General features: G+C 36.5%; 3 protein-coding genes and 1 pseudogene across 7 annotated transcripts; 2 read left to right on the forward strand and 2 right to left on the reverse strand.

Annotated features, from left to right (window-relative positions):
• Positions 1 to 694: 694 nt before the first annotated feature.
• On the reverse strand, positions 695 to 8,388 carry LOC149610218 (uncharacterized). 3 transcript variants are annotated; one of them, XR_016376706.1, is made up of 5 exons: positions 8,281 to 8,388; positions 6,975 to 8,243; positions 6,685 to 6,891; positions 3,145 to 4,019; positions 695 to 3,077 (listed from the first exon to the last, which is right to left on the reverse strand). XR_016376706.1 is itself a non-coding variant. In XM_089859283.1 (4 exons), the coding sequence occupies exons 3-4, from the start codon at positions 3,246 to 3,248 to the stop codon at positions 2,867 to 2,869; spliced, it is 315 nt and encodes a 104-aa protein (XP_089715409.1). In that variant the 5' UTR covers positions 3,249 to 4,019; positions 6,685 to 6,891; positions 6,975 to 7,523; the 3' UTR covers positions 695 to 2,866. The 3 variants fall into 3 exon arrangements, 1 of the variants encoding a protein (XP_089715409.1); XR_016376707.1 differs by lacking the exon at positions 8,281 to 8,388 and having other exon boundaries at positions 695 to 2,250; positions 2,379 to 3,077; positions 6,975 to 7,523; XM_089859283.1 differs by lacking the exon at positions 8,281 to 8,388 and having other exon boundaries at positions 6,975 to 7,523.
• On the forward strand, positions 8,236 to 9,384 carry LOC149610219 (uncharacterized; annotated as a pseudogene). Of its 2 annotated transcripts, none has more exons than XR_016376704.1 (2): positions 8,236 to 8,369; positions 8,433 to 9,384. The product of XR_016376704.1 is annotated as an uncharacterized LOC149610219, transcript variant X1 (transcript). The 2 variants fall into 2 exon arrangements; XR_016376705.1 differs by having other exon boundaries at positions 8,238 to 8,369; positions 8,479 to 9,384.
• A 1,345-nt stretch (positions 9,385 to 10,729) lies between these two features.
• Rpp20 (ribonuclease P protein subunit p20) lies at positions 10,730 to 11,802 on the forward strand. Its single transcript, XM_089859282.1, has one exon. It carries the CDS (start codon positions 11,259 to 11,261, stop codon positions 11,673 to 11,675), a length of 417 nt encoding a protein of 138 aa, XP_089715408.1. The 5' UTR covers positions 10,730 to 11,258; the 3' UTR covers positions 11,676 to 11,802.
• On the reverse strand, positions 11,789 to 14,341 carry LOC149610221 (uncharacterized). Its single transcript, XM_089859281.1, has 6 exons — positions 13,853 to 14,341; positions 13,582 to 13,760; positions 13,320 to 13,511; positions 13,010 to 13,248; positions 12,773 to 12,940; positions 11,789 to 12,314 (listed from the first exon to the last, which is right to left on the reverse strand). Coding segments are annotated over exons 1-6 (1,155 nt in total). The 5' UTR covers positions 13,855 to 14,341; the 3' UTR covers positions 11,789 to 11,939.
• Positions 14,342 to 15,632: the final 1,291 nt, after the last annotated feature.

Consider the following 15,632-nt stretch of genomic DNA (forward strand, 5'->3'; position numbering starts at 1 on the left):
CGTAATATCCGGTGACGTGATCAATGACGTCATATCCGGTGACGTGTCATGACGTCATATCCGGTGACGTGTCATGACGTCATATCCGGTGACGTGTCATGACGTCATATCCGGTGACGTGTCATGACGTCATATCCGGTGACGTCAGCTATGATGTCAACGAGGTAATTGACTTATGACGTCACGACAGATGTTAATGGTAATAGGTAATGATTGTCCATTCAGTTAGGCCTAGCGTTCATTCATTTAGGCCTAGCGTTCATTCAAATAGGCCTAGCAGTGTTCAGCTATTTGGATTTCGTGCCCGGGGTATGGCGCACCCGAGTCCGCGCATAGGAGCTTTTAGCGCCCCCCGACGTTGGAAATGAATTTGGTTGCAGGCAAAGGTCAGACGGCTATTTCGTTGCCTGGAAGCCGTCGAGGTCAGACGGCTCATTCTTTGCCTGGAAGCCGTCGTGGTCGCTTGGATAAACCTTTGCAGCCCAGCTGATCGTGATCCCGGCTTTTAAGGTCGATTCTTGATAGCTCTGCCATTTCGCTGAACGTTTTTGCCGAAGACGCAAGCTGAATTCGACGCTCTTCAACTTACTTGGTGGTGCTTTAACAGTCCGTAAGCGTAAACTTTACAATAATCCAAACTCATCTAGCTCCCCTTAAATTATTTATTTTATTTCAAGTATTTAAATTAATTAGGTTGTGTTAAATGTTAGTGAATTTTATTTATTTATTAAAAATCAAGTACCATAAATAAAATTTTACAACAAGATCTTGGACAAGAGAGAATTCCTTAATAATTAGTTTAGGGGCTATTATTATAAACTATTAAACGGGGTACGTAATTAATTTAGAGATAACGCGACAGATTTTCGGAAATCAAGTCCCGCCGAGAGAATTTTAAAACACGAGGACCCTAAGCCTAAATTAAGCCGTGTCTTATCAAACTCTAGTTATTTTACGGATACTGTATGTGGGAATAGTTTTAAAATAAATGGAAGGTTTTCCTAAAATTAGTCAAGGGGCTATTATTATAATCTATTTAACGGGGTACGTAATTAATTTAGAGATAACGCGACGGATTTTCGGAAATCATGTCCCGCCGAGAGAATTTTAAAACACGAGGACCCTAAGCCTAAATTAAGCCGAGTCTTATTAAACTCTAGTTATTTTACGGATACTGTCTGTGGGAATAGTTTTAAAATAAATGGAAGGTTTTCCTAAAATTAGTTAAGGGGCTATTATTATAATCTATTAAACGTGGTATCTAATTAGTTTAGAGATAACGCGACGGATTTTCGGAAATCATGTCCCGCCGAGAGAATTTTAAAACACGAGGACCCTAAGCCTAAATTAAGCCGAGTCTTATTAAACTCTAGTTATTTTACGGATACTGTCTGTGGGAATAGTTTTAAAATAAATGGAAGGTTTTCTTAAAATTAGTTTAGGGGCTATTATTAATTAATTTAGAGCTAAAGCGACAGATTTTCGAAAATCAAGTCCCGTAGAGAGTTTTAAGACACGTGGACGTTTGCCCTAAGCCTAAGTTCAGCCTTGTCCAATTTCAACTCAAGTTTTTGTTTATGGGTTCTATCTGTGTGAATAGTTTAAATAAGGGTTTTCCTAAAATTGGCGAAGAAGATATTTTAAATTATTATTCTATTAAAAGGGGCAAGCAATTTAGTTTAAATAAATTTCAGGTTTTCCTAAAATTAATTTAGGGGATGTTTTAAATTATTTTCATTATTAAGTTACATAATTTAATTTTAAATAAAGGGCCGCTTTTCTTAAAGCTATTTTCTATACAATTTTGGGAATTGGCTAGCGAGAGTATTTATTTAATTCGGGGTGGAATTCACGGTAGACAACTTTCTTTAATTTTAGGGTGGCAATTAGTTGGTGTAGTTCGTCTCGGTTTATAAATTTGGTAGCCAGTTTTTTAATTAAGGACACGCTTTTCTTAAATTATTTAAATCTACGAGATTACTTTGATAGTAGGCAATAGTTTAATGTGTTATTAATATGTTTTAATTTATAGATGTGGATGACTTTCTTGGATTTTTCTGTCGCTGGTCATTCCGAGACTTATCCTTCCAGATGACATCCTTTGTTCCGATTGACGCAAGACGAAGCTGTTCTGGACTTGCTATGTATCATTCCTGATGACATGCTTCGTTGGATTCACGTTACATGATGTCTTCTGGACTTGCTCTTTCTCTTAGCGCTGACTTAAAGATATGGAGGAAATCATCGAAGCTAGAAGACAAAAAATACATCATTTTTACTTGCAATATTTTCATGTAACCACTTAACTTAATTTTTTTGCTTGCAAATTTTATTTGTAACTACTTATTATTTTTTTTTGCGTTCAAACTTTAACTTACAAAACTCTTTAATATTTTTTTGTTCGAAATTTTTGTAAACACTTCGGTTTTTTGTTTTTTATTCAATAAATTTTGCCTTAAACCTCGTTCTTTCTTTTCTTGATTTTTTTTATATACTAGACTTGGTTTCAGTTTTTTTTTCTCTGGACTTAGGGGGATATTTTTGACCCCTTTTTTAAGCTTTTTCCTTAAAAACCAAGTGAAAAACACATTAAAAAAAATTTTTTCCAAAAAAAAATTTTTATGAAAAATTTATTAAAAAATTATTAAAATAAGCATAAAAAAGGTCAAAAAAACTACCCTAAGTGTTTTTCGACTATTTTTGTTCCTTCCCCAATATCGAAACTTAAATTTTAAACTTAAGCTACCACCCCCAAAGTAAGCCTTGCGAGCCCAATTTAAAGTTAACAAGTCCCTGTTCTACTCGGGAATTATTAAATTTAAACTAAAGCCCGCTGTGGAGCCCCCAAAACAAGGAAACTTCGTCCTTAGCATGGGATTTCCAATGAAAGTCCACTCGATGATTGAATTCCTCCACTCGATGATTGAATTCCTCCACTCGATGATTGAATTCCTCCACTCGATGATTGAATTCCTCCGCTCGATGATTGAATTCCCCCGCTCGATGATTGAATTCCTCCGCTCGATGATTGAATTCCTCCACTCGATGATTGAATTCCTCCACTCGAGAGAATGTTCCTGCGCAAGAGAAATTCTTATTAATATTTAGAGAAAATGGAACATGCATAACTTCAAATTAAATTACCTTAATATGAAAATCCACTTGAATATTCTTGCATGATGTAACGTAAAATGTTCGGGCAGAAGACAAATTATTATTATTTGACATAAATAGCACACTCCTAACATTAAACTCAATACCTTAGTATGGGGAAGTAAAATAAAACCTTAAAAACCTAAGCCTTGATTTAAACCCGCTCAAAATCGTGTTTATTTTTAAAGGACAAAGCGTATAAGCAACCTTCTACCTTAAACATAAATCATAAATTTATTTAGATCCTACAAAACACCCTCAACGAGTTGCCAAACGCTTTTCCCCTAAAAATATTTATAATTAAAATCATAAAGTAGATGCCTTAATACCGCAAAGGGAATCTCACCCTTAAAATCCTGATTACGCGTTCATTATTCTTAAAAGGGAGGGCTAGGACCAGTTTTCACCTATTCCATATTTCAGCATTTTATTCATGTCCTGGCGAAAAAAAATCCCTAAAAAGAGAAGGACACAAGCTCTTTCCTTCTAAGAATAAATATAATAATAAACAATAAACTAAATACCCCAATAATTGCCTACAATGTTTGACAGGCTGTCAAAATAGTCTTTTTTGCTAATGAGATTCCCTTTAAACGGATAAAATCAAAGTGTAGACCTGAATTGAGAATGGAATTGTCCTGTTAATATTGCTAAAATTACTATTAAGAAGATTTAATTACTTCACTGAGAGCCTAAAATGTCTAAATTGTTTCCTAGCGAGATTCAGTTTCAACGGATAAAATCAAAGTGTAGACCCGGAATTGTAATGGGTTCATTGACCTGATTAATATAGGGTGTATTTTGTCAAATAATAATAATTCATTCTAGAATCCAACATAAATTTCTCCTTTGGAAACAGATGATAGCTAAAAAAATAAAACCTGTTCAATTCAAACAATCTAATACAAAATTAAAATTATTATCAGCTTAATGGCACAAGCATTTTGAATAACATTAATTCCACTTTCAAATAAATCATTTAACATAACTAGAAAGATAAACATTAATACGGTTTAGGGTCAATCTTGAAATATTTATCTAATAAACAATCACTTTAAACCGACTAAAAGATAGAATAGTAAAACCAGGAATAAATGCAATGCGCAATTAATTAGAAAAATTTAATAAGATTAAATTCAAATATTTTGAATAAGTACGACATACATAAATGTGAATCATGAATACTGTGTGCCAAAATAAACTTCTAAATTCTTTCCAAGAAGCCTTTTGGGTACGGCTAACTTGTAACTACACAAATGTTACGGTGAAAACAAATGGGCTTGACACCCACAGGGCCGGAAATAAGAAAACTTTCATATAGAACATCTGTCCCCTCCTTTGACTGGAAAATGTATAGGACCTTGTCCAATAGTGTGTGCAAAAATCCGCGTATCTCTAGTACAACCACAGTTATGAACCTCCAAAGTTGGGTGTAGTAATGGTGGGATGGGGGGGGGGAGATAGGGCTATAACATAGTCAAAGGACACCCCCATATCTCTAGTAGAACCACAGTTATGAGCCTTCAAAGTTGGGTGTAATTAAGGTGGGATGGGGGGGCAAATAGGACTATAACATAGTCAAAGGACACCCCCATATCTCTAGTAGAACCACAGTTATGAGCCTTCAAAGTTGGGTGTAATTATGGTGGGATGGGGGGGAAATAGGACTATAACATAGTCAAAGGACACCCCCATATCTCTAGTAGAACCCCAGTTATGAGCCTTCAAAGTTGGGTGTAATTATGGTGGGATGGGGGGGGGAGATAGGGCTATAACATAGTCAAAGGACACCCCCATATCTCTAGTAGAACCACAGTTATGAGCCTTCAAAGTTGGGTGTAATTAAGGTGGGATGGGGGGGGGAAATAGGACTATAACATAGTCAAAGGACACCCCCATATCTCTAGTAGAACCACAGTTATGAGCCTTCAAAGTTGGGTGTAATTATGGTGGGATGGGGGGGAAATAGGACTATAACATAGTCAAAGGACACCCCCATATCTCTAGTAGAACCACAGTTATGAGCCTTCAAAGTTGGGTGTAATTATGGTGGGATGGGGGGGGCAAATAGGACTATAACATAGTCAAAGGACACCCCCATATCTCTAGTAGAACCACAGTTAAGAGCCTTCAAAGTTGGGTGTAATTAAGGTGGGATGGGGGGGGGAAATAGGACTATAACATAGTCAAACGACATCCCCATATCTCTAGTAGAACCACAGTTGTGAGCCTTCAAAGTTGGGTGTAATTATGCTGGGATGGGGGGGGGGAGGAAATAGGACCATAACATAGTCAAAGGACATCCCCATATCTCTAGTAGAACCACAGTTATGAGCCTTCAAAGTTCGGTGTAATTAGGGGGGATGGGGGGGGGCAAATAGGACCATAACATAGTCAAAGGACATCCCCATATCTCTAGCAGAACCACAGTTATGAGCCTTCAAAGTTCGGTGTAATTAGGGGGGATGGGGGGGCAAATAGGACCATAACATAGTCAAAGGACATCCTCATATCTCTAGTAGAACCACAGTTATGAGCCTTCAAAGTTCGGTGTAATTAGGGGGGATGGGGGGGCAAATAGGACCATAACATAGTCAAAGGACATCCCCATATCTCTAGCAGAACCACAGTTATGAGCTTTCAAAGTTGGGTGTAATGCTATTCCTACGGAGGTGGTATGTTTGTGAACCTTTTTCTTAATAGGGAACTAACAGCTCTGATCCTGAAACGTCATACCCTTCTATCTCTTACTGGAGTTTCATCCCCCCTAACGGTTGTTAACAGTATTCTACGCGCAAAAATGCCAACCAGAGGGGGGCTGCATGACGTCAGACTATCTCTTCCCCCTAGCTAGTTGTTAGCTCCCTATTACTCGGGCTTCTAATATGGTTGGATGGGGGGGGGCAAATAGGAGTATAACATACTCAAAGGACAAAAACGACTTAACTCCTTTGACTAGAAAATTTATACGACATTGTCCACTAGAGTGTGCAAAAATAGTATCGCGTGTTCATGGTTAAGCTATCAAAACTTTGGGAAAATTCATTGGTGAAACTGGCCAGTGACCCCCTTAGTTTTTAAAAATAGTATGTTACATTTTAAAATGTTATTGGACAATGTGTCCTGTGCTTATTTCCGGCCCTAGACACCAATAGATTTGTTAATTGAAAACATTTTAGAGAACTACAGTTACTTAAGTTAAAAACCTCACTTCGGTGTTAATACATCTGCCGTTAAAGGTTTTCTACTCGCTTCAGTTAAGGGCAATATACAGCCAATAACCAAAGCAACAAAAGTGCATTAGTTATTTAGAACTATGGAGTTCCAAATAACTACCATTATGTTTGGTAACCAATATATAAAATCAACTAAGGCTATGTTTTCTTCAAACAGACAATGGTCGTAATTAACAAACCTATTTGGCACGGTTAAGATACATTTTCCATTTGTAACGCTTAATTTCTATTCGGTTGCGATAAAACTTTGGTATTTAATCTAAATTAGCCCTTAAAATATAAATAAAATATTTACCTGGAAAGACCTCTTATACCACTACTGAAAGAGGCAACAGCTTCCTTGAATCCGTGATGCCAACGTGGTCCCGTAAGCCTTGGTAATAGTAGCACCAACCAGTGTCCAGTGGTGCCAACCAACGTGGTCCCGTTACTCCCGTAAGCCTTGGTCGTAATTAACAAACGTATTTTGGCACGGTTGACCATAAATTTTCCACTTCCAACGCTTAATTTCCGATCGGTTGCGATAAAACTTTGTTATTTAATCAAAATTAACCCTTAAAATATAAATAAAATCAAAATATTTACCAGCAAAAATCGCACAGAAAATCGCAGCATCTCGTTCCCACGGAAATCCTCCAAAAGAACCCAGAATGAATAGGCTTATTTTGGTGCAAATATAGACCACTAGATGGCGCTGCTGAAGTTAGGCAGACTTCAAAATATGGCGGGAGCGTGCGTTTCAATTTTATTGTTTCTATTTTCTAATATAATTAATAATTTAGTTAATTATAATTTACTAATGTCTTCTAAACAGCCCAAAACACTTTTCTCCACTTTTAAAAAGTGGTACTGGTGTTTATGGATTCATATAGCTGGAAAAACCACCCTATAAACATGTTTGTCTAATAGGTCGAAACCTGAAATCATAATAATTAAACTAATTCCTATGAAAGTTAATTCATTTTACAGGGGACCCTGTTTTACGTTGATCAAAAGTTTTGAAATGAAATGTGTAATATATTCCAAAATCTTTGTTTGTTTTTGGCCTAATTATTCCTGTTCTTAATTAGAAAATTTGTAAAATAAAAATAGTATGAAGAAAGAAGATACTGTAGGTTTAGCCGCCTCTTAAATAGGGTGTCCTGTAAAAATAATCTGGTTGGAATACGCGTCAAAATGCTATCAGAAATTCCACCTAAAATGGTGCAATCGCAAGAGATGCGAGTCTTCCCTCCAGTAATGACAATGGACAATAATACCAGAAGTATATAATACTTCTCTTCGAGAGAAGTGTACCACAAAGCGGGGTAAGTGTAACGTCACTCTTCCCAACATCGGATCATTTAGAGCAAGGTTACTAAACCGTATCACATACACGATAAATAGTTCCCTCATCATTACTTTATCAGCGTTTAAATATTTGGCAAGACGCGCTTGTGCATTTTTGTCCCATGTCAAGACGAGGTTTGTGGGATGATTGCTGGGGATTTAGTGCCAAACAACTATAGAATTCACCCTGTCACGGTGCGATGCCTATTTGTAATTTGATGAGGGTGAGCCTCTGAAGAATGATGTTACATAACAAAAGCAATAAGAGGTTACAGAGTGTTATCCTTCTCCTATTATCCCCTTATCCCCTTCTGATAATACTAAGGTTTGTTTCCCCAAGATGTGCGCTAGCTTCAAACGTTACGTTACAGCAAAAGCGTTCCTTGGTTTCTTGAAGTAAAACTAATTAATTAGGGGCTAGACAATCTGGCTGTATAATCTAATACTTATTAAAAGGCATGTTTTGTACAAGGAGGATAATGCGAAGAATTATTTTACGAACCTTGGCTTCCGTTATCTTGAAAACTTGTACTTTAACTAATATGTGTCGTCTGCTTTTAACGCCTTGACCGTCGCCGATTCGCAGTATTCCTCTCCTGACTCCTGAGGCTGACTCCTGACTGAGACATCTGCCAAGGCTTAAAGGAAAAGGTAAATTTTAATTTTATTCCACTTTCAAAGTTTTAGTTTTTGTTTAATTTCAGTAATCATTAGTTTTTAGCCTACATTTATTCAACATATAATAAATTATCAAATTAAGATCATGGCCAATAAACTAGAAGGAAAAGTCGCTTTAATGACTGGAGCCAGTTCAGGGATTGGACGTCAAACAGCTGTCCATTTTGCTTCCTTGGGTTGCACTCTCGCCATCACTGGTAGAAACGAAGCCAATCTCCTGAAAACTGTGGAAGAATGTCAACTAGTTAGCGGCCTTCCTTTAGAAAAAATAATTCATATCATCGCGGACTTATCCAAAGAGGAGGAAGCCCTTAAAGTCCTTGATGTTACCTTAGCTAAACTTGGGAAACTGGATATCTTGGTCAACAGTGCTGGTATCTTATCAGCTGGAACTACGGCTAACACTACTTTAAAGTCGTACGATGATATTATGAATATCAATTGCCGATCAGTCTTCTACTTGATGCAAATATGCATTCCTCACTTAATCAAAACCAAGGGAAACATTGTGAATGTGTCCAGCGTCACTGGCCTTAGAGCTTTTCCCGGAGTTGTTGCTTATAATATGAGTAAAGCGGCTTTGGATCAGTTGACCAGAACAGCCGCTTTGGAATTAGCCCCTGATGGAGTTAGAGTTAACGCTGTTAATCCCGGTGTTATTGTCACGGAAGTTCATAAACGTGGAGGCATGAATGAAGAACAGTATGAGAAATTTTTGGAACATAGTAGGTCAACACATGCCATGGGACGAGTGGGAACTACATCGGAAGTGGCAAAGGCTATTGGTTTTTTAGCCTCCGACGAGGCTTCATTTATAACAGGGGCAACATTACCAATTGATGGAGGTCGCAGCATTATGTGCCCTAGATAAATCTTAACAGAGTTACGCATTGTTATTAGGTTTTTTATTTTGTTTATTATTTCTAAGGTTATCAATCAAATACTTTAAATTTACAATGAATAAAAAAGTATTTATTTCAACGTTGAATTTTACATTAATATTGTTTTTCTTTGTTTTTTTTTTTTTAACGGGGGCACATTTGAGCCCTTCCACCGTCAACTGGAACCGTGGCTCCTGTAATGAAAGATGATTCATCCGATGCCAGAAAGACGATTGCATTAGCCACTTCATCAGGATTTCCTGGTCTACCCAACGCGTGAGTAGTTTTGCTTCTTTCCAAAAACTGCGCGTATTGTTCCTCAGTTAGACCACCTCTCTTTTGTAAATTGGTTAAGATAACCCCAGGGTTGACTGAATTGACCCTAATTCCATCGGGAGCCAATTCTAAAGCTGTAGTACGCGTCATTTGGTCCAGGGCTGCTTTACTCATATTGTAAACGCAAACCCCCGGGAATGATCTCAACCCATTAACACTCGAAACGTTGACAATGTTTCCTTTAGTTTTTTTTAAATGAGGGATGGCCAATTGGGTTAAATGGAAGACGGTTCGGACGTTTACGTTCATGATTTCGTCATACTTAGATAGGGTTGTTTGCTCGGCAGTTCCAGTGCCAATGATGCCAGCGCAATTGACCAGAATGTTAAGGCGACCAAAATGCTCGATAGTTTTGGCGACTAGGGTTTTAGTTTCTTCTTCTTTGCTTAGGTCAGCTACTTGGATTAGAATTTGTTTAGGGTTCAAACCGGCTTTCTGACATTCTTCGGCGGTGTTGTTTAACTGCGATTCATTTCGGCCTGTTATAGTTAAGAAGCTACCCAGTTGGGCAAATCGAATCGCGGTGGCTTGGCCTATTCCAGAAGACGCCCCAGTTATTATCGCGATTTTACCCGCCAACGGTTGCGTTTTCAAACTTGACTGAGACATTTTTTGATGTTTAATTTCTAATTTTAATCCCGAAATTATAATATTCAATTTTATTATATTATCTATTATCTACGAAGAATCGAGAATGGTACGATCGTCTCTAACACTGATAAGCTACGCGATCAAAGTTCAAAACAAACCACCCATGAGCCATAGAAATTAGTTGGGCCAGTTTAAAAATTAAATGCTTGGAGGTCTACTGGCCCTTAAAAACGTTCCAAGGTTTCACCATTTTAAGTGGCCACTGGCCAATGTCCAGATTTTCATTTAAAAGTGATTTGGCTCTACTGGCCATTGGCCAGTTTAAAAAAGTCCTTATTTCTCAGCCTGAATCAAACCACGGAGCTTCTATTTACAGGGAGAGGAAACTTCATCCCCCTCTAGTACTGTAAACGCTCTTAGGAAACGTAGACACTATTTGTCCATAAAAAGGGGCACATATTTTAAACCCCCTCGGTTTTCGCTGCCAAAAAAAGGGAGCCTATGTAAACAGCAAAGATGGCCATGGCCGCCTTCACTCGTTCGTTGAAAGGCATAAGCCTTGGTGTTTTAAAGGTTTAATTTTTAAATTTTGAATGGACTGCGATTCCAGGCTAATAGTTTGCACAAGTCGGAATGAGGAGAAATGTGTATACCGTAGCTGCAGAAGCGATTCACGGTACAAATCATCATTTAATGGCAAGGAATTGAAGTTCCACCAAGAAAATGACGTCAGACTTTGTTTACATGGGCTCGGGGTGCGCGCGAGGAGCGAAAGCGTTGCGCAGAACCGAGGTACGCTAAGGGCTAGGGGGGAAAGTCCGAGTTTCCTCTCCCTGTAAATAGAAGCTCCGTGATCAAACTTTACGTCACGTGACTCACGTCTACACTCTACAGCAGACGATGTTGGTTACAACTTAGGCTAAGGCTTAGCTTCAAACAGACGACTGAAGTGGGCTGAGACTCATGAGTTTGAAAGTTTTTAATTGGAGAAACTGCCTGCGTTGTCACTTAGTATTTGCTTAATAACATTAATTTAATTTAAGTTAAGTTTAAAATGGCATTATCCGAACCTGAAACAAACAAGAACAAAGTTATATTTTATGATGAAGAAGAATACGCTCTACGTAAACGGTTACCACATAAATTGCCTAAAAGAATTAATGACATTTACGTTTCAAATAAAACCAACTTTAATTACCAAGTTGAAAACTGTAAGAAATTATTCGAAAGCGGCGAAAACGAAGTTTATATCCATGGATTGGGAAACGCCATCAATAGAGCTATCAATTTAGCATTGAGGGTTCAAGGGGAATACGGAGAAGCGTTGGAAATGTGGCCAAATACTTCCACCGAGAACTTAATTGACGATTTAGAGCCTTTAAAAGATGAACTTGAACCACAAACATCCGTTAGAAATAATTCCGCTATTCATATTAAATTATTTAAAATTCATCCCGTTGATTTTAAATGAAAACTCTACTTACTAATTTGTTTCAAATCAAATTCATTAAAACTTATCGTTAATTGTAAATCAAAATTCAACTAATTTTTTATTCTAATCAAGTTAATTAAAGAAAGAAATCGTTTTGTTTTGTAAACAGTTTATGTATTTATTGCTGGGTAAATAATTATACAAGTGAGAATTGCGACAAGAAAAAAAAAACAAAATGTGGTTAACAAAAATGCCATTTTTAATTTTAATTAATTAATTAAACCTATGTTAATTAATTTAATATCACAGTTGAGCTAATCGTAAATAATCAATTATTGTAACTGGTAAATTAAGTTTAGGGATGAGAGAATCGGCTTTGGAGCCGAAATTTTTCCTTATAACGAGTCGAGCTCTAGATTTTAACGAGGGAACTGACATTCTTTTATCTAGAAGCCATTTTCTAATATTTAAATTAGAAATTTCGGAGATTCTAAGGCTATTTTCTAACCACGATTCTTTGGAAGGATTTGCTCCTAATTCTACAATTAATTTGGCTAAATAGGCTTTGCCGTCTTTGGCTAAATGGAAAAGGGGAGTTAAACCCAAACTATCTTGCGTGTCAGGGTTACAACCAAATTTAGCCAATATTTCCACCATTCTATCTTGGTGAAGAACAACCTAATTAAAGTTAAATTAATTATTAACTACAAACAAATGTGGATGAGAGGGAAAGTATGACAATGGCCATGTTAAAAAACGCGGACATCAAAGTTTCGCCAATAACTATTTAGTTTACTAGTGACTGATGGACTTGCAAACTCGCAACTGAAAGTAGTTCAGACATTTATGCTCCTTGGTTTAAGCATAGCCCACTCGATCACGCACATCGCGACGCAAGCTGCTCGCGCTATAGCTAAATTACCGAGATTACACAATAGCAGACGACGGTAACCGCGTAACCGCGAATTAACACAAGACCTATTTTAAGGGAGTGAATAGTCCCAGTATAGCTACGCCAATAAAACGGTCAACTACGGCGAAACTCTGATGACTCGCGACTTTTGGCCATTTTCATACTTTTCCTCTCATCCACTTTTGCTACAAATTAAATACATTACCGAAATTAATTAACTTACAGCCAAATGTAAGGGTGATTGTCCCAAATTAGTTTCGCAATTAACATCACATCCGCTTTCGAGTAAAGCAATCATAACTTTGAGGGATTTTAAGCAGTCGGATTGTTGTTTGGAACAACGTATTATGGCTAGGAGTGGCGTTTCTCCCCATTTATTCGCGATATTAACCTGTTTAATTTGGTGGTAAATATTGCCATTAAACTGCGAGAAATGTTACGTTAAAATAGTTCCGCTTACTTTAGCCCCGGCATTGACTAAAATTGTAACTAATTCTACTCGACTATGAGGTCCAGAGACGGCCCTCATTAAAGGCGTATCACTTCCATTGTCTAAGCTATTGACATTAGCTCCTTTTGAGACCAAATATTGGACAACGTCAACCTTTCCTCTTCCGCAAGCGATAGATAATGGAGTTCTATCGTCATAATCCTTTTTATCTATATCACTACCAAACTCTACTAACATTTGAACTATTTCTAAATAACGGAAATAAGTTTATTTATACATTTAAAATATGATAGGAAATAAACTTAGTTTATTTATTTACCTAAGCAACTATGTTGACACGCTAAATGTAAAGGGGTGTGACCAAAATTGCTCAAAACTTTAACATTAGCTCGATTTTTGAGTAGAAGTTCTACAATTTGACAATGCCCATGAGCAGACGCGATATGAAGAGGCGTTAAACCGCAAGGATCACTTTGATTAAGACTACACCCGTATTTAAGTAATAATTCGGCTGAAACATTTGGATTCAAATTGAGCTAAAAATCATTCAAAATGTAATAGATTATTATTATTAAACTTACCCATTTGAGTGTGACCCCTTTCTGCGCATAAACAAATAGCGGGTCGTTTCTCGGGTCCAACTTTAAACCTTAAATCAGCGTCAACGCCTGATTGCAAAAGACACTCCGCTACTTTCAAATCATTGTTTTGAATAGCCACCAATAAACGACTTTGTTGAGTCCACATTGCATAGGCTTGCCTTAGTGAAATTTAACAAAATAAATCGCTCGTAACTTTAAATAAGACTAATTTAAAGTGTCAAAATACTACGAGATAGTAAAAGTAACTTACATCTGAGTTATTAGTTTGACACTGTTACGAGAAATCCAAGAGAAAAATAAACAATTGTGGATTCAAAATTCCAATGTTATTTGATAAGAAGCAATTCATAAAAACTGATTTGAAATTTTTGACAAAGTCCAACCACTCATTAAACGTTAAAATATTCTTTTTCTTTTGCAGATAATAACTAGTATCGGACGGACTATCGGGTAGGGTTGAAAGAAACTTGGAGATGCGATTTAGGCCCCGAGGCAATACCAACGACCACTTTCTCTCCTCAATTTTTTTTTGACCTTGAAAAATATTATTTGAAGATGAATCGCGTAGCAACACGAATAATTAGGTTCCGTCGTTGATTGTAATATGAATTTAATGGTTTCTATCTTTCAAAATTTCTCATTAGGAAAAGAGACATCATGATGAAGTTGAAGCTTAATCGCTTCTTTTTAGAAAGAGCGGGAATTAGGCTTAAGTTCTAAGGAATTGCAATTTCACCACCACGTGACTGAAACGTCATGAGTTGTCCCTAGCTTAGATATATCATGCCCTAGAATGCTCACCTACGGTGAATACTTGGACGACTGTAACTGTGTGCCATCTGTTTGTTACTGAATTATTTGAGTAGTTCTAAATGTTAAATTGTCATTGATTTTTTTAATACAGTTTAATCCAAATAATTTTATTTTCGGAAAAAAACCTATAAATTGCTTAAGCATATTCTTAAATTTTTAGTTTTTAAAGAATATGTTCAGCCCTCTCATTGCCCTCTCTCAGTAGGCCAGTTTCAAGTTTTCAACCAAGGTCTGTATAGTCTTCGCATTATTAGGTCGGAGCATCCTTCAGGGGTGGTAAGCGGGAGATTCTCCTACTTTTAATTTAATGTAAGCAGGGAGCCCACCGGTCCTATAATTCCTATAAATTCCTATATTTTTGAACCTGTCCTTCATTATCCTATAATTTCATGAAAGGTCCTATAATATCCTATATTTTTGACTTAGTCGAAGTTTTCGTATCAAGTTTTATCAAAATGTAGCTTTTTTTTATCGAGATCACATTTGAATAGACACCGAAATTGTGGGGCTCGCTTAGGATTTTTTATATATTATATTATGTTATATTTTAATTAAGTTCTTCTGAGTTTTCAAAGTAAAATCCAATTTGTTATTTTTTATTTTTGGGATTTTTCTACATAGTTTAAGCCCAAAATTGTATTATATTAGAGCATTTTTAGTCCTATATTTTCCTATAAAAACACATTTTTTCTCCTATAAAATCCTATAATTCCGGAAAAAAAATCCTATTTTTCCTATAAGGAATTTAAATTTAAGAGTGGGCTCCCTGTGTAAGGTTTTACAAATCTACGAACTATTATTATTTTTAGAATGAAATTATTATTTAATTTAACAGCGGTAAATGTTGTTAAAACTGTTACTTGGTGGCCCTAGTTTATTAACTCTTTGTCAAAGTCAATAGTTTTTCAAAATTAGATAATTCATTTTAAATATTTAATCTTTAACAAGGTTTAGTTAAAATATTTAATTTTAGAAAAAAATTATTTTAATTTTACCAGCAGTAAATGTTGTTAAAATCTGCTACTAGGTGGCCCTAGTTTACCTAAATGTATCTTCAACTTTTGGCGCATTTTTTTCCCACCTTTTTTGTTTAGACCCTTACGATAATTAAACAGGCTTTGGTTTAAAGTAAATTATTATTTCCGCAGCTCAACTGACGTCATCAAGGATCAACCAAATGTGCGTTGTGTAAGATATTGATGGAATATACACCTAGA

This window comes from Phalangium opilio, unplaced genomic scaffold (genome assembly GCF_054372755.1).
Source record: "Phalangium opilio isolate 3A_F unplaced genomic scaffold, DU_Popi_V2 ptg000329l_1, whole genome shotgun sequence".
NCBI lineage: Eukaryota > Metazoa > Arthropoda > Arachnida > Opiliones > Phalangiidae > Phalangium > Phalangium opilio.

What these genes read in the sequence shown, in the direction of transcription:
- LOC149610221 (XM_089859281.1), bottom strand. An exon ending in AAGGGGTCACACTCAAATGG is followed by an intron (nt 13,512 to 13,581) that starts GTAAGTTTAATA and finishes CAAATGTTTCAG; the next exon opens with CCGAATTATTACTTAAATAC. An exon ending in AATCACCCTTACATTTGGCT is followed by an intron (nt 12,315 to 12,772) that starts GTAAGTTAATTA and finishes AACTTTAATTAG; the next exon opens with GTTGTTCTTCACCAAGATAG.
- Rpp20 (XM_089859282.1), top strand. Translation starts at nt 11,259, where the DNA reads ATGGCATTATCCGAACCTGAAACAAACAAGAACAAAGTTATATTTTAT.
- LOC149610218 (XM_089859283.1), bottom strand. Translation starts at nt 3,248, where the DNA reads ATGTTAGGAGTGTGCTATTTATGTCAAATAATAATAATTTGTCTTCTG. An exon ending in AAGTGGATTTTCATATTAAG is followed by an intron (nt 3,078 to 3,144) that starts GTAATTTAATTT and finishes TCTCTTGCGCAG; the next exon opens with GAACATTCTCTCGAGTGGAG.